Source organism: Nylanderia fulva, unplaced genomic scaffold (genome assembly GCF_048542155.1).
Source record: "Nylanderia fulva isolate GAGA-0341 unplaced genomic scaffold, ASM4854215v1 Scaffold14, whole genome shotgun sequence".
Lineage (NCBI taxonomy): Eukaryota > Metazoa > Arthropoda > Insecta > Hymenoptera > Formicidae > Nylanderia > Nylanderia fulva.
Genome location: NW_028189622.1, coordinates 5440856 through 5467488, shown reverse-complemented (window position 1 = coordinate 5467488; position 26633 = coordinate 5440856). Strand labels below are relative to the sequence as shown.

At 34.7% G+C, this 26633-nt stretch overlaps 4 protein-coding genes and 1 long non-coding RNA gene across 18 annotated transcripts in view; 3 read left to right on the top strand and 2 right to left on the bottom strand.

The window, feature by feature from the left end:
* Window positions 1–8257, top strand: part of LOC114929074 (cytosolic carboxypeptidase 1) — a 31376-nt gene extending 23119 nt beyond the window's left edge. For 5 of the 6 annotated variants that reach the window (XM_085480236.1, XM_029300446.2, XM_029300443.2 and 2 more), the window contains 5 exons: window positions 4155–4407; window positions 4712–4836; window positions 5150–5302; window positions 5566–5710; window positions 5993–6056. In XM_085480236.1, the coding sequence (XP_085336362.1) occupies window positions 4155–4407; window positions 4712–4836; window positions 5150–5302; window positions 5566–5677 (643 nt within the window). In that variant the 3' untranslated portion in view covers window positions 5678–5710; window positions 5993–6056. Of the gene's footprint in view, window positions 1–4154; window positions 4408–4711; window positions 4837–5149; window positions 5303–5565; window positions 5711–5992 lie in introns of all 6 variants that reach the window. The other variant, XM_029300442.2, reaches the window with a different exon arrangement.
* LOC114929132 (dicarboxylate carrier UCP2) lies at window positions 7185–17467 on the bottom strand. 3 transcript variants are annotated; one of them, XM_029300546.2, is made up of 6 exons: window positions 17181–17467; window positions 12979–13483; window positions 12773–12888; window positions 10835–10944; window positions 8798–9010; window positions 7185–8664 (listed from the first exon to the last, which is right to left on the bottom strand). In XM_029300546.2, exons 2-6 carry the CDS (start codon window positions 13096–13098, stop codon window positions 8276–8278), a joined length of 948 nt encoding a protein of 315 aa, XP_029156379.1. In that variant the 5' UTR covers window positions 13099–13483; window positions 17181–17467; the 3' UTR covers window positions 7185–8275. The 3 variants fall into 3 exon arrangements, with proteins under 3 accessions (XP_029156379.1, XP_029156380.1, XP_029156381.1); XM_029300547.2 differs by lacking the exon at window positions 17181–17467 and adding an exon at window positions 13916–14367; XM_029300548.2 differs by lacking the exon at window positions 17181–17467 and adding an exon at window positions 13724–13906.
* Window positions 13803–17579, top strand: LOC146724298 (uncharacterized). Of its 2 annotated transcripts, XR_014924143.1 has the most exons (3): window positions 13803–14581; window positions 17017–17082; window positions 17156–17579. It is a non-coding gene; the product is annotated as an uncharacterized LOC146724298 (long non-coding RNA). The 2 variants fall into 2 exon arrangements; XR_014924142.1 differs by lacking the exon at window positions 13803–14581 and having other exon boundaries at window positions 16500–17082.
* Window positions 17580–19605: 2026 nt separating this feature from the next.
* pasi2 (Protein) lies at window positions 19606–22286 on the bottom strand. 2 transcript variants are annotated; one of them, XM_029300606.2, is made up of 6 exons: window positions 22123–22286; window positions 21723–21771; window positions 21431–21645; window positions 21210–21339; window positions 20773–21104; window positions 19606–20681 (listed from the first exon to the last, which is right to left on the bottom strand). In XM_029300606.2, exons 3-6 carry the CDS (start codon window positions 21626–21628, stop codon window positions 20580–20582), a joined length of 762 nt encoding a protein of 253 aa, XP_029156439.2. In that variant the 5' UTR covers window positions 21629–21645; window positions 21723–21771; window positions 22123–22286; the 3' UTR covers window positions 19606–20579. The 2 variants fall into 2 exon arrangements, with proteins under 2 accessions (XP_029156439.2, XP_085336364.1); XM_085480238.1 differs by lacking the exon at window positions 21723–21771.
* A 171-nt stretch (window positions 22287–22457) lies between these two features.
* On the top strand, window positions 22458–26580 carry LOC114929172 (mesoderm induction early response protein 1). 5 transcript variants are annotated; one of them, XM_029300603.2, is made up of 5 exons: window positions 22458–23027; window positions 23312–23447; window positions 23710–24759; window positions 25032–25159; window positions 25358–26580. In XM_029300603.2, the coding sequence occupies exons 2-5, from the start codon at window positions 23331–23333 to the stop codon at window positions 25986–25988; spliced, it is 1926 nt and encodes a 641-aa protein (XP_029156436.1). In that variant the 5' UTR covers window positions 22458–23027; window positions 23312–23330; the 3' UTR covers window positions 25989–26580. The 5 variants fall into 5 exon arrangements, with proteins under 5 accessions (XP_029156436.1, XP_085336360.1, XP_029156435.1 ...); XM_085480234.1 differs by having other exon boundaries at window positions 22458–23169; window positions 25361–26580; XM_029300602.2 differs by having other exon boundaries at window positions 22458–23169.
* The last annotated feature ends 53 nt before the right edge of the window (window positions 26581–26633 follow it).

Genomic DNA, 26633 nt, shown 5'->3' with positions numbered 1-26633 from the left:
TGTCAATTAAAATGTATTCCATGTATAGAGAGTTTGAAATGAGGTGTCTTTTTATATTGTTGGTCTTGTCTTGTGTCATCTTCAATGACTTTGTTTATGGCACGTTTTTTTGAAAAAGTTATTGGAGATGACAAGACAAGACCAACAATATAAAAAGACACCTCATTTCAAACTTTCTATACATGGAATAAATTTTATTTGACACAACAACTCTAATAATTGCTCGATAAGTTGGCCTTTTTATCTATCACTAGTTGTATTTACAATATACGACCGAAACTTTGTATCAATTGATTTTTAATCTATAATTAGCTTGGTATTAGATTTATTCCTATATACTTCAAGATAAAGTGTATCATAGAGAATCTTTCATCTTATTTTTAATACGTCATAGTGTGAGAAATAGAAAAATTGTATATCGTTTGATTAGAATGATCTAATTAGGATTGATGTAATTACACCAAGGACAGTTCTATTCTAATAAACACTTAACTAATAGCTATTTTGCTCGACAATCTTTTTCATAACAGTGCGAGCGAAAAGTGCACTGTCATAATACTCGATCGCTCTAAGAAAATGAATTAATAGAGGCGAAGAGGCTCGTGTAGAAGACATTTTGCGATAAGTAGTAAAAAGACCAGCGGATGAAGGAGAGAGTAAAAATCGCTGGTCGGATATCGTCGAATCATTTGATCCATAAATCTTCATTAATACGACCGTGCTATCGCGTCGATCCGCTTCTGGAATAATTGATCTCTCAGCCGTAAAAAAAGTATCTCAGTCCCCATTCGCGTCGGGTATACACACTTCGTATATTCCTACAGTAGGCCTTTTCTTATCGGCGCGTTAAACCTCGAGGGACATCCTATATGAATCGCGCTTGCGAGCAAGAAGTCGCAAGAAAGCCGCGTTTTGTTCCCGCGAGAGGAAACCGCGTCTCAACCTGAGACGAGCGTCTTCGAAGAAACGATCTCACGAGAGAGAAAGAGAAGAGCAGGGAAGAAGCGAATGGGTTTGCTCGCCCTTTTGCCGTCCGTGGAAAAAGGGTCGGCTCGGAGATCTTGGGTCGGAGGAGGAATGCAAATCGAGACCGGTCACGAATATTCTAATGTGCTGTTAGTCGCTACAACGACCGTGGAACGTCATTCGTTTCCTCCCATCGCATCGGCCGCGATTGCACACCCCCGAAGCTCGCGCAATCCGACTCGCGACTAGATGCTTTGCGTGCCTCCGAATGAGCCGGAACGGCTCATTCGAAACGCAAATGACGGCGTCGAATCTCGCAATGGCGACGGTATCCGCGATATTTTTAGTATCCTGCCGGGCAAAACAGGTTGCCATTTCCGAGGTTGCGTTGATTACGCTAGTTCAACTTCTTCGTTAAATTGAAAACGTTATCTTTGTCGCGTATCTGCTGCGTATCAAATAATAATTATAGTTTATTACAGACGCTACCGCGCGTTTATGTGAGGATTCAGAGACGGAGCCGGGAGGTGAAAAAGGAAACCGAGCCGGGATGGTTGCACGATCGAAACCTCGGGATAACCCCGGGGAGAAAATGCATCCGAGGAGAGGACGGAGATAGATGCGGACGGTAGTAAAATTCACGGAAGAAATACGCGATACACACGTTGAATGTTGGAGGAAGGGCTCCGGAGGAAAGCAGGAGTTCCCATGACGCCCGGAGAATTTCGCTTTACGATCGTAAGGACGGACTTGTTCGAGCATTCCCGCTCACTCGTCTCTTCCTCGATTTCTTTGTCGGTTATTCCGAGAATTCTCGCTAAGAGCCGATATTTTACGGCCACTTTTTCGAGGAGCCGTTCTATCGCTGTTTTTCTACGACTAGAGATTTATGCCGCGTTTTGTGGGAATAACGAGGGGACTTGAGTTCGACAAAGAGGATAGATTAATCAAGATTTGTCCACGATTATCGCATGTCTCAGTGATAAAACTCTCAACATTGATACGAATACGAAAGCGTGCGCTTGTGATCGATTAAAAAGCTTGTAAAGCGATCGATCGAAGATTCGATCGATTTCAAATTAGATAAACGCGACAATCTCAATTATATCACGTATGAGAAGATTTGACGCGTGTGACTACTTATTTGTTTTGCGATACCATGTGGATATATGAATGGTATCCCTTGAACCTATGACACAAAGCGCAAATCCGAGGCGAGTCTTGTATGCAATTTGTACAGGATCTCGCTAGAGGTGAGAGAGAAGTTTGCAGTCAAGGCTTCCTTCTCGGGAAGTCATTGACATTGGTGAACAGCACGAGAAGAGACTGATGCTGCCCATTACATCGAATGGTTAATAAAACAGCGACACTCTCATTGTAGAGACATTCAATTATCGTTTCCAAACATATGACTCACCGTCGTGAGTTCTTTCTACATTGGACCCTCATTGCGGGGGATATCATGAATAACAATGGAAGGGAACACCTATTATTCGGAAATACTTTGGAATTAAAACGAGCTTTCTCTCTCTCTCTCTCTCTGCAAAGCTATCGCATATTCTTATCTTATATAATCAATTACATAAAAATTTAAATGTATATATATATCTTTTTTTTTCACTATCCTACATAACAAAAATGTTTAAATAATAGCTCATAATTCCGATTTTATCTTCTATTAAAATTAAATTTTGGGAGAGAGTTCCGCGTGTAAACCTTGCTCCAGACCCTCGGGAAAAAAAAGCAGACAGAGACTTGTTTCGCGGATGTAATGCTCGCCGTCAGATGTTGAATGTTCTTAATAGCGTTACCTGACGAAGCGCGTTGTTGCACGTTCCCTCGCGATTTCGTTTCGCTGCGGGTTCTGAGACAACCGATCGTTTTTTTGGCGTTGCATGCGCGTGATGAGATGTATTATCTCGAATGACTGTCCCCTTTCGCCGGCTTCTGCGAACACTGTGCGCTGGTGAACGTCCTCTCTTTCTCTCTCGACTGTCATCAGGTGTACGTACAAAGTCAGCGTTAGCTGTCACTCTCGCCATGCGTGCTCATTTAAATCGCGTTACATATAAATAAACGCGCTATATATAAATATTACATATATATTATATTAATTATTATATTGCTAATTATATATATAATTGTTCTATTAAATGACAGATCGATACATGTTCGAAAAACTTTTGAATCATTTCTCGGAATTCTTTTGTCGTCCGAGGAATTTTTCAAGTATTCGATATTCGATTATTATTGATTTCAAACCTTGGATTTTTCTTTGATCACCTTTATGTCGGGAGAAAAAAGAATTTGCTTAATATTCCGTGTGGCTCGAGATATTAGTGCGGCACGATATGTGCGATGTCAAGACAATAGCTATAATTCAAGCGACCGTCTTCATCGGTTGTCACCTGCCATGCCCCACTATTAGCTATGCGCGACGCGAAGGCGTCACTTCCTCCGACTCCGGCTTCCGGTCGCCGGAAACGTCCTTCTAACCGCGGTTGAATCCTTAAATGAAAATGATCTCTCGCGGGTTTCTTCCTTCTGGGCACGCAAACGATATATTAAGACGAATCGTTAAGTGCATTATTGCATAATTTGCCTATTGCATACATGTGCATAGATGAACAAGTTTGATATGTATATTTCTACAAAAAAATGACCGAATATCGTAAACTTGAGAAAATATCTTAGGTAATTGGTTAATAAATATAATGCTTGCAAATGGCTTCTTTCGAAGAGACGCATATAAACATTTCGAAATATCCCTTATTCGCTTCGCAAACGCTCTCGCGAAGATAAAATTATTTCATCACGTTCGAAACACGTGCATTCTTCTACGAGGAATATTGATGGGGAACATTGGAATGGGATGAAACCGCAGAAACGAGCTGGAAGGAGCTCGTTATATGATCAGATATATTACATCAGAAAAAAAGCTAGTTTGGAATTTCCGGTCTCGCGTGAGATAGTTAACAACGTGATACGTTTACGGTCGCGTACTGCGTGTAATACAGAGCGAGGATCACATTTCCGATAATTTCAACATTTTAAACATCCGTGGTCGCACCATTTGCGAGGTATCCGGCTAGAACCGGCGCTTTATGTACGACATTTCGTCTCTTTATGTATAAGATTCTTCGATTCTATATGTTTCTTGCAAAACGTACGACTCTCCTTATCGACAGCAATCGTTACGGTCTGACGAACGAGGACTTGAATCGACGCTGGAGCAATCCCAATCAGCTGTACCACCCGGTGATCTATCACACCAAGGGCCTGATGGAGTACTGCGCCAGGGTGCTTCAAAGGCCGCCCCACGTTTTCGTCGATTACCACGGCCACTCGCGAAGGAAGAACGTGTTTCTGTTCGGTTGTTCAAGGTCGGGTTCCTGGAGCGCCGCTGACAGGGCGAAACCGGACCAGCCGGTGCAGTATTTGGTAAGGGAATCAACGGAAGAGAGAATCAGGCGATATTTTTAGATTCTCCGTTCGCGCGCGCGGATCATTTATCTTACATTTATCTATCACCGATCCGGCAAACGTTTATTCACTTTCAACGACTGTCCTCTCGATTTATATACGGCGAGCAATTGCGCGCCGACAGTCCTGATAACATCATTAATTAATTAGCGATACCGCGAAAGAGACGTTTTCGTTCTCTCAAGAATTCTCTCAGGGTTCTTCTCAGAGCTGTCAAAGGCGACCTTGTAATCATCTTTTTCGCGCATTCGTTCTGTATCAGATGTTACCGCATCTCATGCAGAGGACTTCGCCAGCTTTCGCTTTGCCGCTCTGCTCCTTCAAGGTCGAGAGGAATAAGGAATCCACCGCCAGGGTCGCCGTATGGCGGCAGTTGGGTGTCTCGAGGTAAAACGACTATATTCTGAGCAGCGATCTGATTCACAATGTAAATCCGTAGCAAGATCGAGCTTATTGATACAGTAATTAAAAAACGGTTCTAATTATAAAAAAAAATTCTTTCTCGGAATTTAAATCGTGCCCACTAGTTTACGATCAAATTAGTGGCTCGATGAAACATTTTGTTAGTTTGCATTTGCAGTATTTTATATTCATGCATTTTTAATTAAATGCAATTCTATAAATATAACAAAAAAATACGAATATTCTATATTATAAAAAAAAACTGTCAGCTTTAATAATGAATGTTTCATTTGAACAGAAGTTATACGATGGAGAGCAGCTTTTGTGGATGCGATCAAGGCACATTGGCCGGATTGCATTTCGATACTGGGCATCTTAAAGCCATTGGAAGAGATTTCTGTCAAGCTCTATCCATGATGAAAAACACTGATGAGGAATGGGCCATCGAAAAGTATGTGAAAATATCCCGGCTTTCATTTATTTTTGCAAAAAAAAATGTAATTATAAAATAAATTCGTGGTTCACGATTAAAGTATCTGTTAAAAAACATACAATATATATGTGTATATGTATATATATAATAGATTCGAGGGTCTTATGTTTAAAAAAGAAAAAGCGTCTCCAAGAGCCATATTTCATTTGCGAGCTATTTCTTTAAATTACTTTATTATTGTTGTTTTGTGTATTGTTATTTTATTGTGTTATTCGACATAGTTCGACGGAGCAGGCCTGTTGCCCGAGAAAATGCGTCTTACGAAAATCGCGGAAGATTCCAAAATGTATTCAGGATAAACACGCTATACATCATACTACGGCACTCTCTTAGCAAATGAGATAATTAAACAATTGCGATTCTAAGGCAAGATTTATGTATGAATAATCATCCCGTGCCAACTTAACGCTTTTGCTAAATTGTTCCATATGTTATCAATACGTGTTTGCGTTACTATCAATGTGGAACTAACTATATTGACAATAACAACTTAAACCACAAAAACTGTCATTTTTGACATATGATTAAATAATCATTAAACATATGTATTTACTTACTGGTTTTTAAATCAGCAATTTGCCCGTTCAGTCTATCTCTTGTTAATTACCGTTTTATTCGGTATATAATTAATTATGTGTCTCCTTTTAGAATTTCCACGGAAGGACATCTCGAGAAGACAGGATGTATAGGACAGGATGAGGTATGTTCCGACAGCGAATCCAATGAGTCCGATTTTGAGACTTAGGAGATTCCGCACTTTAGCCAATTCTATTAAAATAATTATATGAGATTGATTATTCAATTGTTCGCATTATACAATTTAAAAATTGATATAAAGATTATATAAATTTTCGTTTTGATAGTATAGCGTAAAGTGCATCATACTTTACAAGGAGAAAAATATTTTTATATTTATTTCAAACATTTATTTCAAACTGATAACAAAGTTTTTAATCGCTATCTCTTATAAAAATACTATCTACGTCGTAAAATATATTTGTACGTATTTCGAAAATTGAATATACTTTGCAAATTAAATTTTACCGTATAAATAAAATTATTCGCCATAGATTTAATACTTGAAAGCGCGCTACTTAAGTCAGTTATATATGGCCACGCAATTCAACTAAAAAAAGCTACCATTAAAAAATCATCATTTAAATAAACAACAACATATATAAAGAAAGTTTTATATATTTAGGAAATTTGGATTATATCTTTATAAAAAAAAAAAAAAAAAAAAAAACAAATACCAAACGATATTAAAGATAAGATAAGGGAGTTGTATCACACATTCCCTGATGGCCCTCTCATATTGTACCTCGCTCTTTACTTTGTATATTTAACATATTATATAAAAATAGGAAATATAAATGTTACTGAACTGTGATTATCTGTAGATTTACTTCGCACCTGAACTGATTATTCGTAGTCAAACATGGATTATCTTAAGTTCTTGATAAGGCCTTATCAATGTTTGTAGTATTAATTGAAAATTTTATAATAATAGGAGAATAATCTGAATAATAAAATCACACAGTAAAAGAATTAAAAAAATCAATAAATTGGTTTTTAAGAATTTAAATTGATAAGCTAATTTATATATTAATAGTCAAAATTTAATTCATTTCGCTTAAATACATTAAGCAATTTTGAAATAATACAAAATATATTACGACATATTATTATCAAGAGACTAATTTTCGCCAAAATTTAAATTTCGATGATAAGAAAAATATATATTATAATTTGATTTTATATCTGTATATTGCAAAATTCATGATCAGGATCGCTTTCTTATTTATTTAAGGCATTTTTTTAAAATTATTTTTCAAGCAAATTAAAAAATCTAATTTATGGTATAACAATACACTTTGTCAATTAAGTATAATCAGTCATATAATATTTGTATATTTGTATACGTCATTTTAAGATCGAGCAGGATCATTATCATTAGCAGAAGTCGGCGATACAATATACAATTGTATATGTTGCGCGAATATATTAAAATGACACTTTGGTATTGCTTATAAAAATTAGTAATATGGATGTATTTTATTATAAAAATGAGTATATCTGTACGTAAAATTTGATACTAGAGGAATTTTAACGCTCCGCTGTTCGCGGAGATTAAATTATTGTTTTAATAGCAAAGTTTCGTCAATTAAATTACAATAAAAATTGTGCCCTGTACAATATTAATTGACTGAATTCAGATTGTTGTATATGAAAAATTGTGCGTTACGTCTGCGAATCAATTAATTAAAACAATATTGAAAAAAATCGTTATAATTCGTTGTAATTGCAAATTTTCTGTGAGATTCTAACTATATTTAAGCAAAGACATATCGGAATGAACGTCGATAACATTATTGTCTATTTCATTAATTATCGTCTATCTACCTCACCGAAATGACCTAATTGTCTTATTATAAGTGTACTAAATTGACGCACAGTCGAACTTTGCTAAATACAAATTACTAACAAATCTTCACTGTTCTCTACTAAATAATATATACACCTGTGCGCATTTAAATCAAAGGCACATCAATAAACTGAATATAAAATTATAGCCTTATTGCTGTCATACTACAATTTCGTCTTAAAATTCAATTTGGTCGCCTAATTCAAAGTTGAATAATTCAATAAAAATACGCAAATACTTACATGTAAAACAAAAGAAAAAAGAAGTAATAATACGAAGATATTTTTCGTCATCATCAGCTGGTATCGTATCTTATGATTAACACGTGCTGGCGGAATAAGAATTTCCGATTCATCTAACAATAAGTTGATCTGCACGTAAGCAAATGCTAATTCTCTACAGAAAATATTAATTTCGATAAAAACAGCGCAAGTATTACAATGGGATCTTTATGCTATGATCTTATCCCAGCTCACAAGAAATAATAATCGGCGAACAAAAGGATCTTATTTATTCGATACGTGGTACTGCTTCATCTGCAATTTGATCTGCTCGTACGTCACCCAGAGCACGATATTCCAGGATACTAGACGCGCGAAACTCGGTATGAAACCCTTGTAAAATGCTAACGGACCCTCCTGGACGAAGGTCCTGATAGCGCAGTCTATCGCGCCCTTGTACTCGCCGGCGGCGCTGTTCATGTAACGCGTCTTCACCACGTCCACAGGACTCGCGGCCAGGGTGGTGCAGAGTCCTGCGGCCGTCGCCGCCGTCAGGTGACAGGGTACCCCATCGCGGAGATAGCCGCTGGCCAGGATGAGATCCTTGATGACATCGTAACAGACTATCTCCGCCACGTTCACGATAGCGTTCCGCGAGACGTTCGGCATAGTTCCTGCCGCGTTCGAATTATTTTAGCGATATAAAAAAAATATTCTTAGAAATTACTTCAAAGGAATTCTACAGAGATAAAAAATATATATAAAAATCTACAATTGAGACAGAGACTTGCGAGGATTTTTTCTTACCTTTCCAAAGACCTTTCGCGCCTTCCTGGCAAGCGATATTCTTGTAAGCTTGCATTGTGGAGCTATACCTCACCGTCGTTCGCCCATTATTTCCAGCTTGCAAACGGATCTTGACGACATCAGTCGGCTGAGCAATAAACACCGCCAAAGCACCCGTTGTGAGTCCTGCGGCGATCCGTACGCCAATATTCAACGATGTGCTGTTATTATCCACTGGAATACAAAAATGAATGATGAAGAGCTATGGAACTGTCAGGATTCGATGGGTGAATTAAAAATTAATAACGATGCAGAGGATAGAACGGACGCGGGTTGCGCGTCGGTCGATTCATATTGATTCATTAAATGTTCTCCAATATCCAATTATAATCCAATTATAATCAATGTCTTTATTTTTTTTTTTAACGAAATGTTAATACTCTTCTCAAGTAAAGATTAATAAGTTTCTCAAAGTCAGTGCTGTTGATTAAAAAAATAAAATATACTCGATCGTTAAAAATACAAGCTGTTGCATTGCGAGCAAAATAAAATATTCGTTGATAAAACTGAGACACTAACCATGCTAAATAAATTTCGTAATATACGAAAAATTGCAATACCAAGATTTAATTTTAAGCTTGATATTACAAATCCATTTTCTTTCACTTGTTGAAAGTATTGTTTCGTTTACGCATACTCAATTTATATACAAAATGTAGATAAATTATAATGAGATTATTATCAATATATATATATAAAATAATTGACATTCAAGATGAATCATCGACAATTACACGGAATTCAAATCGATTATGTCACTCGAAATAGAAAAAAATATGTACAAATATGTACGATATGTAAGCACACAAACTCTAAACATAGAGCATATAAAGTTTATTTTAACACACATCTTTAACTGCAAAATGCACGAATATTCAAAAGTACCAAAAAGCGAAGAAATAATTAAGGGAGTCGCTAAAAATATTAAATTGAATAAAAATTGGGAAGTTTCAACGATTCTGTCAAAAAGATGGAGAGATTATTTTTTAAAACATTAGATCTAAATAAATATACAAGTTTATGCAAAGACACGATGGAATAGCATTTCGTTCGTATGTCGTTTTTGACGAATTGGAATTTGTTTCCGAAGTGGAATAAAATAAATATAAATATGTAAAAGTCTCCACACGACTATCCAATGCAGCGAGCTGCAAAAACATTCGGATCGTTTAAACTTAAAAGATAAAATATTTCCTTCTCGTTGTGCTCTCATTTATAATCTCCTTCAGTTCGTTCTTACTGCTAACTTATCTTTCATTCTGTCTCCCTTGTTTTCTTTCTTAACCTTGAAAATGATAAAAATGAAGAACAACACACGTTTCGAACATCCCATCCGAGGCGATCCAATCCGTGCATGGAAGTTGCGAAAACTTTCACCGTGATAAAGTAAGCGACTGATATGATAATCCGTCGTTAGTAAACATGTGTGTTTGTTTATATGTCAGTATTGGACGATACTTGAATAAATAAATCTATTTATAATTTAATAGTCTATTCGGAATTGCTAATACTTCATTCTTAACATTCTGCTCATTAATAACATTTAATATAAAGTAAATATATGTATAAAATTCATTGCTTTTTTATCAATTAAAAGATTAAAAATTTAAAGATTTTCTCACAAATGTGTATGAAAATCTGCAGTTATATATATCTGCAAATTAAACAAAAATTATGTTCGTATTCTATATTATTTTTCGTCTTCGAAGATACAAACAAATTATTTAAGCAAATATAATTACAATTAATAAAAAATATATTATAATTGTATTTTTTTTGTAATAAATGTCCAACAAAACTGTTAGAGATGTATGCATTATACGTGTATATGTACGAGTATATCATATTACTATATAATATGACAAAACGTGTGCTCTAATGTGTGCCTGTACATACAATACACGTGTGTAATTACGCAGGTGAAATTCTACGCGCGGCTACTTTCGCGTATATCGCAGATGGTATATTATGAAAAAGTTAGGAGTTTACTGGATGTACCGTCGAAAAATCCAGCGTAGAGTGCCTTCACGCTGTCGTAGAGGCCCAACCGTATGCTGGCGAAACACATCTGTCTCTGGAGTCCCGCGGACAGACCTCCGTACAGCCTCCTGTAACCACCCTCGCTCAAGCTCACCGCCCTCACAATTCACCCTCAAATGCGCACATCCTCAGGGCATCTTTTTTTTATACATTTCTTTCTCTCTCTCACTTGCTCTCTGTTTCATTATGTCCTTTTTTACATTGTTTCTTTTATATACAAATATCGCGTATTTTTCTATTTTTCTTTCCCTTTTTTCCCTCTTTTTTCATCATTCGCGTGATTTTGCTCCGTTCTTTCTTTTTTTTATAAAAATTATAATTTTTTAATTTTTTAAAAATATTAAATGCTTTATAGAAAGTGAATTTTATTCGTTGGCAAAGTTATAGATCGAAGACGCGCGAGAGAAAAGAGAAGCGGCTCAAGAGCCGAGAAATAAATGGGAGAGAGCGAGCATTATTGTGTCAGTTGGTCACGAATTGTTGTATCGCGAAATTCAAGATTCAATCGGAAGGTACCGTTGATCAGGAAAGTAAATCACTGCTAAATAAAGTAGATGGCACAAAATCAAAAAGAGAAATTAAGACAAAAAGGAGAGAAGCTGCGTAAGAACTTAAGAGAGATATGAAGTGAAAGAAATAAGCAAGTTGACTCTCTTGGCTATATCTCGTCAGTTATTGAAACAGAGAAAACAGGAAAATTTCGCAATATTTCATGTGGCATATAAAACAGTTTATATGAAGTATCACGTATACGTCAATATATTGCATCCAGTATATCACAATTCGAATTATTTTCCCAAAATTAAAGATAAAAGAAAGACAGTGTAAAAAAAGATTCGTCAATTTTCGTAATTATATAATCATGAAATACAAAAAAGAGACAACCTGCGTGTAAAAGAGAAACAAAAGTAATAAAAATAATGAAAAAAATAGAAAATCTTAATAGAAGTCATCGACAAGGCTTATTACGTTATGTCGCTTTATATTTTTTAACTTTCTTCGAATAAGTGACAAATCTTTAGAAACTGATTACATTCTTCCAATTAACTCACGTAAATTTCTTTATGTAAATGATCATTGGAAGCACTTGTCTATGGCATCCAATATATTATAAAGAAAACTTGAAAATCATTAAAAAAAATTAATTCTAATAATAAATTTCCCAGAAATAGTGGAAAGGATCGTGCCAGATATCGAGCGAAATTCTGTTAACTGATGGAAGCATGATTATCGCAATCACTTTACATCGATCCTTTTTATAGGTACTGGCATATAAAAGAAATACGAACTGTTGAATAATACGATTACGTCAGAAAGGCTTGAATAAAAGCATTCGTGACATGGCAAACTTGTGTCGTAAATATATAATGTTATCGTTGTAAAATCACAAACAAAAAAAAAAGAAAAATAATGACAGAAATAAATTGCTTTTTAATCTCGAGTGCGTAGTTTGTAACATTTATATATTAAAATTTGATTATAGACACATTTAATATTCATTTTTTAATTAATTTTGATGCATACTTTTTTATATTTTTATAATCTATGCGCAATTCAATCATGTTAAATAGCGAAAGAATCGATCAGCTCGATCTGGCACACGTCGGACAAGGAGAGTGGTTAATAATAGAGTAGAATTTATGTGTTATGAAGTACTACATATATCATCATTTCAGAGAGATTGATACTTGAACATGAAGCAATTACTAAAATGAGCTCTTAGTTTCAATTTAAATGGAGTAATAGAGTAATCGCTCTGGCAAGAAACCTTACATTTAGATAAATCCATACACACATGTGTATCGCGATATTTTATACAAACGTTTATAGATTAAACAAATGATGATTTACTTACTCGTGTCTCTTAAACTAATATTAGGATAATGAACAACGTACCTTGCGCCTTCGAATCTGACGATGTTAGCGATGGTCTGGATCAATCCCGGCTGCGCTCTTACTGCAAGGACCGAACCTTCCGCCGACAACAACATGGCTTGCCCTTCTCCTGCAATCTTGAAAAATCAGGGTTGATTATGTAGAAATCCGCGAGAGAGAAAAATTTGACGAGAAATGACACTAGCGAGAATTACTCTGCTGTTTACCTGCATTCTGACTTTGGCGGTGTCCAGCGGAAAGGTAGCTAAATCGGCGATGCAGGCTGCGGTGCCGGCAGAAAGCAGCTTCCAGCCAAGTGAAAAATCTTCCGACGTTCCTTGCTTCATGATGCGTTCGATTATTTTCTTCTCTCTTTTATTACCGCTGATGCGTGTAGTTAAAGATGCGCGTGTAGGACAGTGCAAGATTTTTATAGGATAACTTTACAGCTGACTTTTCCCCGTGTGACAGGTATACGATCCCTCAAAATCGCTCTTGTCTTCTTCCAGCAGGGGATTCCCTTCGTTCTCGTCGTAAACAATTCTATATACACTATATACAAAGTCCTACCAGAGGACGACAGGAACCTTCAGATGTTCATAAATCGAACGGTGGTTTTATGATTTAAAGATACGGCTCCCTAAAGTGATCGGGATAAGCGTGGAGTCCTCCCGATCGCGAGCACTCGTGTTTGATTTCCTGATGGTGAACTTCTTTATACATACTATTCTCCTGTGAACAGAAACGATGCGAGAGAACGCCGGTATAGTGCTCCGATATAAAAGTCAATTGGATCGATACAATCGAATGCTGTCGCCGCTATTTTTATCCTAATACAAATGGATCTTGAACGAACCATGAAAATAAAATGATCGATAAGCGCAAAAACATATCGCAGTCGAAGATAGCAGACTCGATTGCTCGTTATCGAAGATCTCGATTCAACAGTTAGCATCCAAAATTTACACTTACAGATGTAGGTTTCGATCGCGAGCGAAGTACACGTGATAATCTTCAATTATCTACCTGAATATAAGAATTATTTAACCAATATTGCGCATCGGAATGCACGTAAACACGAGTGATTGATGCGGTTCCATTTGTTATCACAGTTACGTTACTCACGATTACGGCTCGATACTATATGATACTATGATGTCTCACAGAATTATAGAAGCGTATGTGATGCCGCGTCGGAGGTATCTCTGTTTCTGTGCACGAAAAAGTTCCGGCACACCATCGGCACACCAAAATAGAACAGCGAGGATCAGAGAACGTATAGACCAACTTGGTCGTCCGCCAACGAGAGAGAGAGAGAGCTTGATTTGTAATGATCCTAACGAGTCGCCGTTCGAATATCTAGTAATATTTTTCTCGAATGTATACATATTGTTTATATCATCTCGACTTCCAAGTGTGCTTGAATAATAAGTAGGTATATTACGTAAGAAGCCGCAATATACTTGAATCATCGTTTATGCAGAGAGTGTCGTAGTGTGATAATAATTACATATTTCATAGTTGAGAGCCGCGGAGAAAATTATTGATAAATTCGAATAAATATAGATGAGGAGACTGAATAAATGGAATAGGGTGATGCGTCCAGAGTTCAAAGAACGTTTCGAAACGCGATCCGTATAGACTTTGCTCAATCGTTTTGTTTTGTATCTATCGAGCCGCGCAGCTGTTATTGGACTTAAACAACCAATTATGCTGCGGAATCGTTTTATACATGTATATATATATATATATATACGGTTTGCTGCATTTGATCAATTAAGGAAATTGTCGTCGGACTTTATTACGAATCTCCGCAGTGTGTTTTAGAAGGTAAATTTCGAAACCGATCAATATCATTGGTGTCCTATTTCCTTGTTCGAGTTTGATGTAAAGAATAAACTAATTATCTAATTGACTGCAATGTGACTAAAGTATATAGACTACATATCTACGAATTCGAATCACCTGTGAAAGTTCTTGTATACGGTCCAAAATAACCATCCTGCAATTTACTAACCCAAACACGAGGAATTAATGTCATCATGTTCAAGAGCAAAGTACAAAGTACAAAGTCCACGTTCGAAATATTTTCGCGTCATGTGACGAAATTTGTGTCACTGCCACGCCTCCGCAACGTCACGCAATGCGTGAATTTTACGCGCTTCTATATTACAATAAAATTTTTAAAAATTATTATATTTATATCTTAAGTTATTATTAAGTTATTATTAAATTTAATATATTTTGAAACAAATAATAAAATTTATATTAAATCTGTTTTACGTTTAAAGATCATATATATATCTATAATATATCTTTCCTTTCTTATTTCCCTGAAATGTGATAGAAAAACAAATTAAATAAAAATTATTCTTCTCTAATTATAAAATATAAGATAATTATAAAATAAAAAATCGTTCGCTTGTTATTTTCCTTTTAAAGAAATTAAAATAGACTTTGAAACGCGGAACTTTCGTAGTATCCTTGCGCGTCAGAATACATCGATATAAAACGAAAGGTATGTATAGATTATTCCCGTTATTGTGACAGAAAAACCACAGAAAACGCGCCTGAAATCAAAATATTATTAAACTATTCTCCAATATAACAAAATCATCGATAAATAATATTTTTCCATTAATCGCAAAAAATTTTAATACGCAGCTCAAAATAATATCAAAATATTATTAAACTTTTCTTCAATATAGCAAAATTACCGATAAATAATGTTTCTATTAATCGCAAAATTTTAATTTTAAAATTTTTAAATTTTTGCGCCTGAAAACGATATCAAAATATTACTCAACTATTTTCCAACATGTAGCAATATCACCGATTATATAATATCTTTCCATTAATCGCAAAAAATTTTAATCGTATAGTTTTACTTCTCTTACATTTTCTCCAATTAGTAATAATAAAATTATAGGATTTATCAATATAGATTTAATATGGATACCGATCTATCACAGGTGATTCGTTCGTAGCAGGTCAAATTGAAGTTTTCATATTATCTTTCGAAGAATCTCAAGAATTGTCGCAGAAAACCGAACTATTGCAGAGTCGATGATGAATAATCATGCAAATTGGCATACGAGTCATGCGATGAAAACTAAAAATTGCAGTCGGACTGCACGCAAAAGTTATTTCTTCCCGGTATTTGTCGGGAATATATTTCTCGGTGTTTAAAGAATCGATGGGGCAAACTTTCAGTGCCGGATGATGTGCATACATACATATATATATGGTGCACCGTGTAATGTGTTTTGCTTCGCCGACGAATCGACGCCGCAGCACGACTTGCATTTCGCTAAATTGCTTGCAAAATTGCCGATTTGCGAATGTGTATGTATGTATGTGTGTATATATATATATATATATATATATGTATGTATGTATGCGAATTGTAAACGATGCCGATTCGCGTAGGAAAATTCTATTGCAACTGCACTACAGTTTGCATGCAAGTTGATTTTCGCGCGTTTTTATAATGATGGCTAACTATAATTAGTTAAATAATCTATCATTATATCTGTCATAGCCGTTATTACACTCTAGAAAGACATGCATTCTTAAAAAGAGAAAGTTAAATTGAGATTGAAACTGATCGATGGTGTCTTCGAGAATCAATTTTCTCGAAAACTTAAATTCTTATATGATTTTTTAATGACGAGCAAAACATCAAATATTAAAGGAACAATACTATATTTATACTAAAAAAAAGTCACAAATTAAGTTTTTTTCTAAATGATGCAGAAACTATAATGCGTTACATTTATATAACATTAATCATTGTCCCTTTTCTATTCATCGTAATATTTTTTTTTCGTTATACACAACTGAAATTCAACGCGTACTTGCTATAAAATCGTAAATTGAATCGCATAAAAAATAAATAATACAACAAAACTGTATACATCGCAAATCAGTTTATAATCAGCTGTTGCGTCTCATGAATTTGACACATGATAAATATCGCGAAATGCCATTTACAATCCAAATGTCACATTTATTTTTTGCCGAGTGATCAAATTTTATTGTTAATATAAAACAAAATATATATATCCTACAATATATATATTGTTATATGACATTGATAATCATAATTTCTACCTTTACACTATATGACCTATCATAATCGGCCTTGAAAGCACTATCTAGAGACCGTTTGATAAACTAATTAAGATAGGTATTTCAAAGTATTGAGAGGACTAGTCTCAGTCATTAACATATTTAATATATTTAATAAATAGTAATATTTTTAGAAAAACAAGAAATGAGAGAGGAAAATTTTGATTTCGATGAGAAAAATAAAACAAATAGAGAAATAGGTAAATATAAAAATATATGATATAGATTGATTTAAATTGTGCGATTTTAATATAAATTAATAAATAAATAAAGGTGAAAAAAACTACAGGTCACTTACCAAGTGTACAGTGGGCGAGTAACAACACAACTGGAAGGAATTACAAGAAAGCACCGTTTATACCGGCTTGCCGACCAATGGCGGAAATTCAATGTCGAAACCGTCCAATGAGTAATCGCCCGTGGCGTCATCCTCCACCAAGGAAGTCCAAGCTTGAAAAATCGATAATTTCTAGAAGTACGGGTGCAGGGTGAATATGCGCTTTTCGCAGAATGAATCTGTATATATCCCTTTACGAGTGTCGAGAGTGTTGCATCATTGCGGAGCAGTGCTTGATTGCGTGCAGTTGAACCTTGAATCAGACCGCGATCACAAAAAATTAGAAAGATATATTTTTTATATATATTGTATTTTTTTATAAAACCTTATTACCTTAATAAAGTATCTCATTTATCCCTATATGTATTCATTCCCAATTGAATTTATATAGTGTCATTGACATTTCGTGACATTATGCAACATGCAACTACTTGCGCACATTTCGAAGGCTTCAGTGACATAATCTATTAATATTAATTGTATTAATTGTATTAAATTAAACAAGTTTTTATCTAACAGCATTATGTCAGTTTCAATAGATGAGAATAATATAGAAATTTGCAATTAAATTCGCTTCATTATTTCGCTTCATGCTCGCATCTTTTTACCACTTTCTTCTCTTCTATTCCTTATACAAACACAAACTTGCTTTGTCTTTTATCGAAGATGTAAAAAAATACATATTTAGAGAAAAATTATTAGTAATAATAATATATGATATTTTAAATCGGCCAATAGAGCCCAAGCGCGAAAAATTAATTGGCTGATTTAAAATATCATATATTATTATTATTATTAATATTGAGACAAAAATATTTCTTAAAAATTATTAGATTACTCAAAATACAAATTCATAATTATAAAATACAATTATGTTGATTAGATCATATTCAAAGACATGTTTATATATATATGTATGACAGCGATAAAAGTATACGATTACTTTGATTTAAGAATTTCTTATCCAATTCAATTGGTTAGATTACCTATTAATACGCATTACAAGATGGTTTTTGTACTTTGACTTTACGATATCTCATAGGTTTTATTGCTATGCAAAGATCATTCTGAAAGAGCAAATTTAAATATGAAAAATAAAAGTCATTTTTCAAATTTTATTGTGTTGTAAATAAAGTAAAAAATTTAAACATTTCTGTATTTAATATATATACAATTCAGGCAATACTAGCACAGAGTATGTATAAATATATAATTCATAAATAAACAAGAAGTATGATTTAAACATTAGAATAATGAATGATATACTATATTACAACAAAAGAAATAGTATACTGTGCAAAATAATATTTTTAAAAAATTTTCAGAATAATTATTGCGAAAATAGAACTTGCGAATGAATTTAGCAAATTATCGCAGATCACTTTTTTATGATGCTTCATGATTCAGGTGTTAATAAATGGCGATAATTATCGCCACATGGCTTTCGCCATGTGTTTGGCTATCGTCATGTACGTTGCCACCGGGGCACTCGGTATAATCCAGCAATTCTTGTCGATGATCAGCGTGTTCCTATTAACTTTGTTAGGTAGAGTAATTTTGTTAGTCGGTCACGCAGCAACAGAAGATATACCTAGAAGACGTCAAATTGTTGGTGAAGGACGGGAATCGTATACTGATTCAGAGGAGCGTGTCACTATGAGCGAAGCATCCTTGGAATCAAAGCATTCGTCTTGAACAAGATCTGTTACCGTAAAGACGAGTCGTTCGAACCAAAAGACTTCTATCTCCGTTTAATGCGTGTCATGTCGATCGGTGTTACTTCATCTAATATTATATTTAACTCGAATTTATATGCCAGTATGTGTCTATGTGCGCGTGACATATTGTTTTACTTATAATCTCATTACAATAATATCTTCTAATACTAATATCATGAATATCTCCTTTACATACAGATATTGATTGTGAAATATTACACAAGAAATGGATCGAAAATATATATCCTTATTTCAAATACAAAATATATAAATTATACTCTCTAAGAGATATATTTTTCAAAATATGGGTGCAAAAATTTAACTGTCAACACAGAAAAAGTTATACTAAATAAATAACTGCAAAAATATACAATTCTGATGTAATAATATAAAATTGCGAAAATATAGCTATGTATAGAGCACATAAAAAATTTAATATTAATATTCCAGCTATATTTATCGATAACATATCGCTTGTCTTGGTTGATAATTTATACAAACCAATAAGAATAATAATGTTCGTCTAGTTCATGGTAGCTTTGTCTTATTTGCATAGCTATATCTACTAATCTTAGGACAAATTTCGTACTTGCCATTGTGCTCGCTGATTTGCCTTTTATATAATATTTATATATATATAACTTAAATTTAGAATAGAAAATTATGAATTTCAGGTTTAATTAAATTTATTAAACGATAAAAGTCTTACTCCTACTTATCGTTTTTTGGTTTGCCTGGATATTATTCATTAGAATAACTGTATTCTTATATATATATATAATATAATATAATATATTCTTAAAATGTAAATATAATATTAATTTTTTAATAATGAACACTTTGATAATATAAAAATCTTAATTATAAGAATGTAAATGGACGGAATACATTTAAAACATGTCATGAAATATATATATATTACCTACAATATATATATATGTAATATAAATCTAATTCATTTTATATGTGGACGGAACCATATAATATATAAGTTCGAGACTATATCTACTAATAAATGTCTGTTGCTGTAGCACATAAAAGTTTATATAACAAATATATCATTATATATGATACTGATTAATTCATAATCTTGTAAACATTTTAAAAAAGCAGTATAACTATAAAAAAATTGTATATAACTCTTTCATCACGTTCTTTGTGCAGCTAGTCAATATATACAGAATTGTTAATGATCATTGTTTATCTCGAAGAATTATTTTGACTATCTCATTATTTATATAAAAGCAGAGAATATATATGTATGAAAAGTACTGGTTAAAAAAAGTATTTGTGAACTCCAACTGTTTATAATAATTTAAAGAAAAAAAATTATTAAGCATTCTTTTTTGTCAGAATATGGCCTAGTTTACACTGATATACTTTGATACGCGTATTAAGTACTACCGACCAATCATAGTCATTGTATTCTTTAGAAGAATGGCTATGATTCATCATTACGGCGTTTAATACGTGTATTAAATAATCGGTGTAAACTAAGCCTGTAGTTAATTTGTATTAGTATCTAAAATAAAGCATTTTGCAAATCTCAATCTAAAAAAAAAAAATTTTTTTATCCACTATATATAAATTACATATATATAGAGTGTGTGTGTGTGTGTATACATATATATGTATATAAGATTTACTTAACAGGCAAAGTAGATACAACACTATGAGGCGTTGTTGGTCGAGAACCAGCAATAGAATGTGTCGTCGAAGCATTTAAAGACTGCATTGTACCAATCTGAAACAATTCCAAGTAACTTGATAGACATAGATTCTTTGTTACATATGATAATTACAGTGTAATATAATAAAATAAAAATATGTCATACCCGCAAATGAGCAAGATCTTCTAGTCTTGTTAGGTCACGTAATTCAAGATATAAAGAATAGACGACAAGCCAACCATATGCAGAAATGCAAACAAATATTATCCATAGTAGGCACATCATAATATTATAGGCAAATATCATATCATTTACAATGCTAAAGAATATAAAAGCAAATAGTCTGAAAAGTGTGAATATAGCAAAAGTATATAGCCATGGTACTATTTTCTTCTCATATTCTTTCCGCAGAGCTGTGATCAATATTAGAGAAGTTACAAAAACAACTATTCCACCTAGCATAGAGAACAATGCAAATACGATCAATGCATTACGAACTGAAAACGAAAAAAGATTAATAATAATTATTTCTATTAGCTATTTCAACATATAAAATTTTTTATATTTATAAAATTGTATTTAAAATTAAAAATCATATTTACCATGTTGATTGCCCACATAAACAAATTCATATGAAATGATATAATATCCATAATGTGTAGAGCCAGGTGCAGCTTGTGATAGGCAGTAGATATCGAAAATTGATGTACACACTGTGAAAAAGGCTAGACACTGAAAAAGAAAACATTTATTTCATATTATTTAAATAACATTTTCAAAACTATATCTACATATTCAAATATTATTTCCACTAAATACACACCAATGAAAATATGGCAGTGAACATAGCACCTCTTTGAATATCGAGTATAAAAGCATGTGTTAATTTTGGTTTCTGATACCATGGAATTTTTACACTGCGAACAGACCTCGAAGATCTGAGATTTGCACTGCTGCGAGTAGTTACATGAGAATACACAGACGGTGTTCCCATGCTGGGAGACTTCTTTCCATAATGCATCTTGACTCACTTGCAAACTAAATCAAGAACAATCAAATATTAATCAAATATTCAAACAATGTATTCATTAATTCAATAATTTATTTATACTCACACGAATTATGGAGATGTTCAAACAGTGATGAGATGAGTTTCTTTATAGGCTGCAATTTATGATCAATGATATAAATTCAAAGATATATAATTTTTCTGGAATGCACACACACACACATATATATATATACATATATATATATGTGTATATACACACATACATCATATAAACAGAATAGTAAATAGTACAAATATTCTTTTATATTTTGTTAATATTTAGACTAGCTTCTGCATAGATTACTATACTATTTCATTAATAATAAATTACGCCAAAGCAATAACGACGATAATATAAATAACAGTGACATAAATTTAATAATGAACTCGTAAACACGATATGACTCGCAACCAACTTCAGGGATTTACGATTTTCATGTTATAAGATTGCAAGAGATACTTACAAATTATACGCATATATTTCCATATGCACGTATCCACTTATTGAAGTTGCATACTCTAAATGCATGCGAAAAGTCGCGTCAAATCACACTTACGCGAGGGACACGCCTTGTCAAATATTCGAAACCTATTTCACCTATGCTTGCCCACCATTCGCTTGATGCGATCATCTTCGAGCACGGATGAAGAGATTCAGATAGAGCGGAAAGTCTAACGCGTAACGTCGCGTCGAAATTCCAGCCAATCAGCGTCGTGGACAAATTTGACGCCGACCAATGACGTTTCGAGTAACGCGTTGCTTCCTGATTCTGGAAGGATCTAGATGACATTCGCGGTAATGGCCGTAACGACGCTTTCTCGACTGTCGCATTCATTTTCGGAACATACAACAAGCCGAGAGAACGAGTATAAATAATGTAGTGTGCGTCTTTCGGTTAAAAGGTCGCTTAATAATGTAACGATTTATCTGTACGTGCCGGACGTCGATCTTACTCGCCGTTCGACGACAAATTGTGCCTTAAGAATTCGTGACATTTCGAGTTCGAGTTGAGAGAAAGACAGGGATTTGTTGTTATCTTGTGAATGAGAACAATAGGGGAGGGACTTCACACAGTTTCGCGGTGTTTGTAAGCAAAAGAATTGACGGTAGCTATTTTCCGGGAGAGAAAAAGTATCAAGTGACGTTTCACGAAATGTCAGTTTACGTTATGCCAAGACTGTACGCATCAGTGTTTTGACTACTACTATGTGACACGAATGTCAAACCAGTTTGAGGTTAAAACTTGTTGGCATTCTATGTAAACTATAAAATATCTCCATTTATCCGATCTTCGTTGGACAATAGAGTCAAATGTGCTAAGATTAAGACCAGCCTCTAACATCACCACCCTCAGCATCCAGAAAAATGGTATGATGATGCAGACTGTTGAAAAGCATAGTTCTTTTATATTGTGGTGATATATTCTGGTGCTTCGTCTATACGTTTGATGTGTGTATACTATTTGTGTGTTATGTTCCACTCTCTCGGTGAATAGGGAAAGTAGAATCATGTAAGTGTATATCCATCTATGTAGCGACTAACGTAGACCTCGTAACTGCCTCTCGCACATGTGAAGAAAATTTGAAATTGATATAACAAAGAATAGATTTTGTAGCAAGTGTGCTATTTGTAAGAATGTATGTTCCTTACAGGGCAGATCGGGATTATGATATGGGTCCTGCGACAGAAATGATGGTAAATGATTTTGATGATGAACGAACATTGGATGAAGAAGAAGCTTTAGAAGGTAGTGAAGATTCTCACAACGAGTTGTCCAATTTGCAAAAGGTATATCTCCGCTAATATCTGAGACTGTGCACTTTGAATTTATCTATACTCATCTGTCACTCTGTAACAAAGTTCTGATCCCGACTATTCTAGGATCAAGCCTGAGAAATGAAAAAATCGAGCCCATAAATAATTACAATTATGATAAGTTTCCGCAACACTTTGGACTCAAAGTGCGTTCTCGTAGTGAGATTCCATGTTTAGCTTTATAAAATATGCTTGATGTAATAATGATCTATTTTTCTCTGTCTCTTCGTGTAAGGAAGGTGATATGCCACTGAAAGATCTACTTGCTATGTACGGGTACGGTGATCCATCGACGGAGAACTCAAACAGTTCCGATCACATGTTGCTGCCGTCTGGAAGCGGTGATCCTGAGACCGAGGAGCGTTATTCGGATAAAGGTGACAACGATGCGGACGATGACGACGACGATGACGAAGCCGATGCGGCCAGCAACGAGCCGGATCTCAAGCAATTCTATACAGAAATGCTTGTAAAAGGAAAAGACAAGGCGTCATCATTGTCAGGATCAGCAATGAAAAGCAATAGCAGCGGCGTAGTGGGTAACAGGGATAACAGGAAACGTAGGATCGATGACGACGAAGATGACGAAGACGAAGACGCCGAAACCGAAGAATGTACTCGAAGTGGAAATGGAAAAAAAAGATCGTCTCCCACGATAGTGGGCGCTAACGCTGTTACGTGCGATGGTATAGTTAATTTAGATGGAGCCGGTGTTGCCGACAGCACTGTCGAAGAAGGTAACGCTAGTGGTGCGATTGACGGGCCGGAAGATAGGATAGTCAGTGCGGGAATAGGAAGTGGCAGTTCGAGATTGTTACGAAGTGTTTCGAGGCCGCAAAGCGAAGAAGAAGAAGACGATTGTGACTACAGTCCAGATGAAGAAGACTGGAAGAAGACAATCATGGTTGGTACTGACTACCAAGCAGCAATACCAGAAGGCTTGTGTCGTTACGACGATGCGTTGCCGTATGAGAATGAAGATAAGATGTTGTGGGACCCCAGTCATATATCCGAAGAAGATACGGAAGAATTCTTGGAACGTGCGCAACTTCCGGTAGTAAAAGGCGGTATATTACCGGCTGGATCTCATATTCGAGACGACGAACAGGCATTGTATCTTTTACTGCAATGCGGTTACAATCTTGAAGAAGCACTGCGTAGACGTCGAATGAATGTACTTCCTCCTACAGATGCTGTAAGTCTCTGGTCGGAAGAGGAATGTCATAATTTTGAATCTGGATTGCGCACCTATGGGAAGGATTTTCATCTTATACAGAAAAATAAGGTACATAGGAATTAAAGTTTAATTCTTTCACAATAGAATTGAATAAATTATCGTTATTTTTGTTGTAATAAAATGCTACAAGTATTATTTTTTACATCTGTAAAGAGAAAAAAATAAATATTTTTCATATCATATAAGATTAATTTATAAAATATAAATTAAAAAAATAAAATATATAAATGTAAATTATTTAGAAACTATTGAGATTTGTTTAGTGACTAATGAGTTGTATTACAATGATTTTTACATGAGTATTTTTGTTGCATTTTTAGGTGAGAACGAGATCTGTTGGAGAGTTAGTGCAATTTTATTACTTGTGGAAGAAAACGGAGCGGCACGACATATTTACGTACAAAGCTCGATTAGAAAAGAAAAAGTATGCTCTTCATCCTGGTATCACGTGAGTATTTTCTCTATTGCACTTGAGCTTTATATCAAAATACAAAAAGTTTTAAAATAGAGATATATATTTGCAATCTATCAAAAAATTAATACAATATTCGATACTAACATTACACCATTTAATACACTTATCAATGTAATAGCTTTAATTAATCCATTATTGCAAGCGTGAATGACAGAACCATTAAATTGCAAGCAGGGACTATATGGATCGATTCCTGGAGGAGCAAGAGGGAGTGCGAGATCGCAGCAGTTCGCCCAACGTCCATTGTTTGCTGTACGGTGACGCTAAGCGACAAAGATCCAGCACCAGCGTCATTAATAATGACGAATCCAAATCGGCAGAGGCTTGGGATGGAAACGCGGTCGATCCATTAACGGAGATGAACGGCCCAACACCCGCACCACCACCACCACCTCCACCGCCACCGCCTTCGATAACGTCGGCCGCAGCTACCATGTCCTCGTCAATGTGCAATTCTAGCGCTTTAACTACACCAACGTACTGTTCACCGTCAACCCGTCATCCAGACTGTCCTTCGTCCGAATCAGATTGTGCGAATCCACTAGGATGGAACGACCTAACGTCTCGAAGTCAACCTACCTCCTCCGTCATCACGACGATAACGATCAACACTACCACAGCTACTACGTCTACGACAATGGTTACAGGCCTCGGCTCAACAAATACAGTTACTACTAGTTCCAACACCTCTGCCGCCGCTGCCTCCAATAATTATTATCATCAGCGAGTGACATCATCTAGGAGCAATGATTCCCACGATACACCCTCACCCGAGAACATTTTACCTCATTTGCCCCCTTAGCATCTAATCCGACCTTCAGGTATTCAGCCTGAAAGGCGGCGGATGTCTTTACGCGGTGTGCCTAACTCGGCACTTACATCATCGCTAATGTCTTAACGCATAATAATATTCATTAATATCAAGGATTATATTTTTATACGGTATCGTAATTATTAACTGTCCTTAGCACGCGAGTGCGTAATGTTAAATATAGTGATGCGGAAGATAAAGAAACGCGCATTGCGCGAAGAAGAGAAAGAGACTAAAACATTATATATGTATATTATATATATATATAATATTTTAATTATATATATAAATTAACTGAGCGAAAAATGAGCGGGGATTGCTGTAGCTTTCTCTATTTTTCTTCTCTCCGTTTCTGAATAAATATTCCATGCCGGAAAAAAGGTGTATCTCGATTAAAATTGACGTCGCGATTGAGACTATGATGATCAGTGAATCGACAGCATCATATGCACCATTATTGTAATCAATATGTAATTCACAATTTGTCCAAAGCACGTCTCCGTCTTTGGATTGGCAATAAATTTGTAAAGACGCAATCTTGTCAGTTCAACGCAAAATAAATAAAAAATAATAAATGTTCAAATGATGAAATTCAAATGAAAGTCAATAAAAAGTCATCATTATTTTAATGTAAAG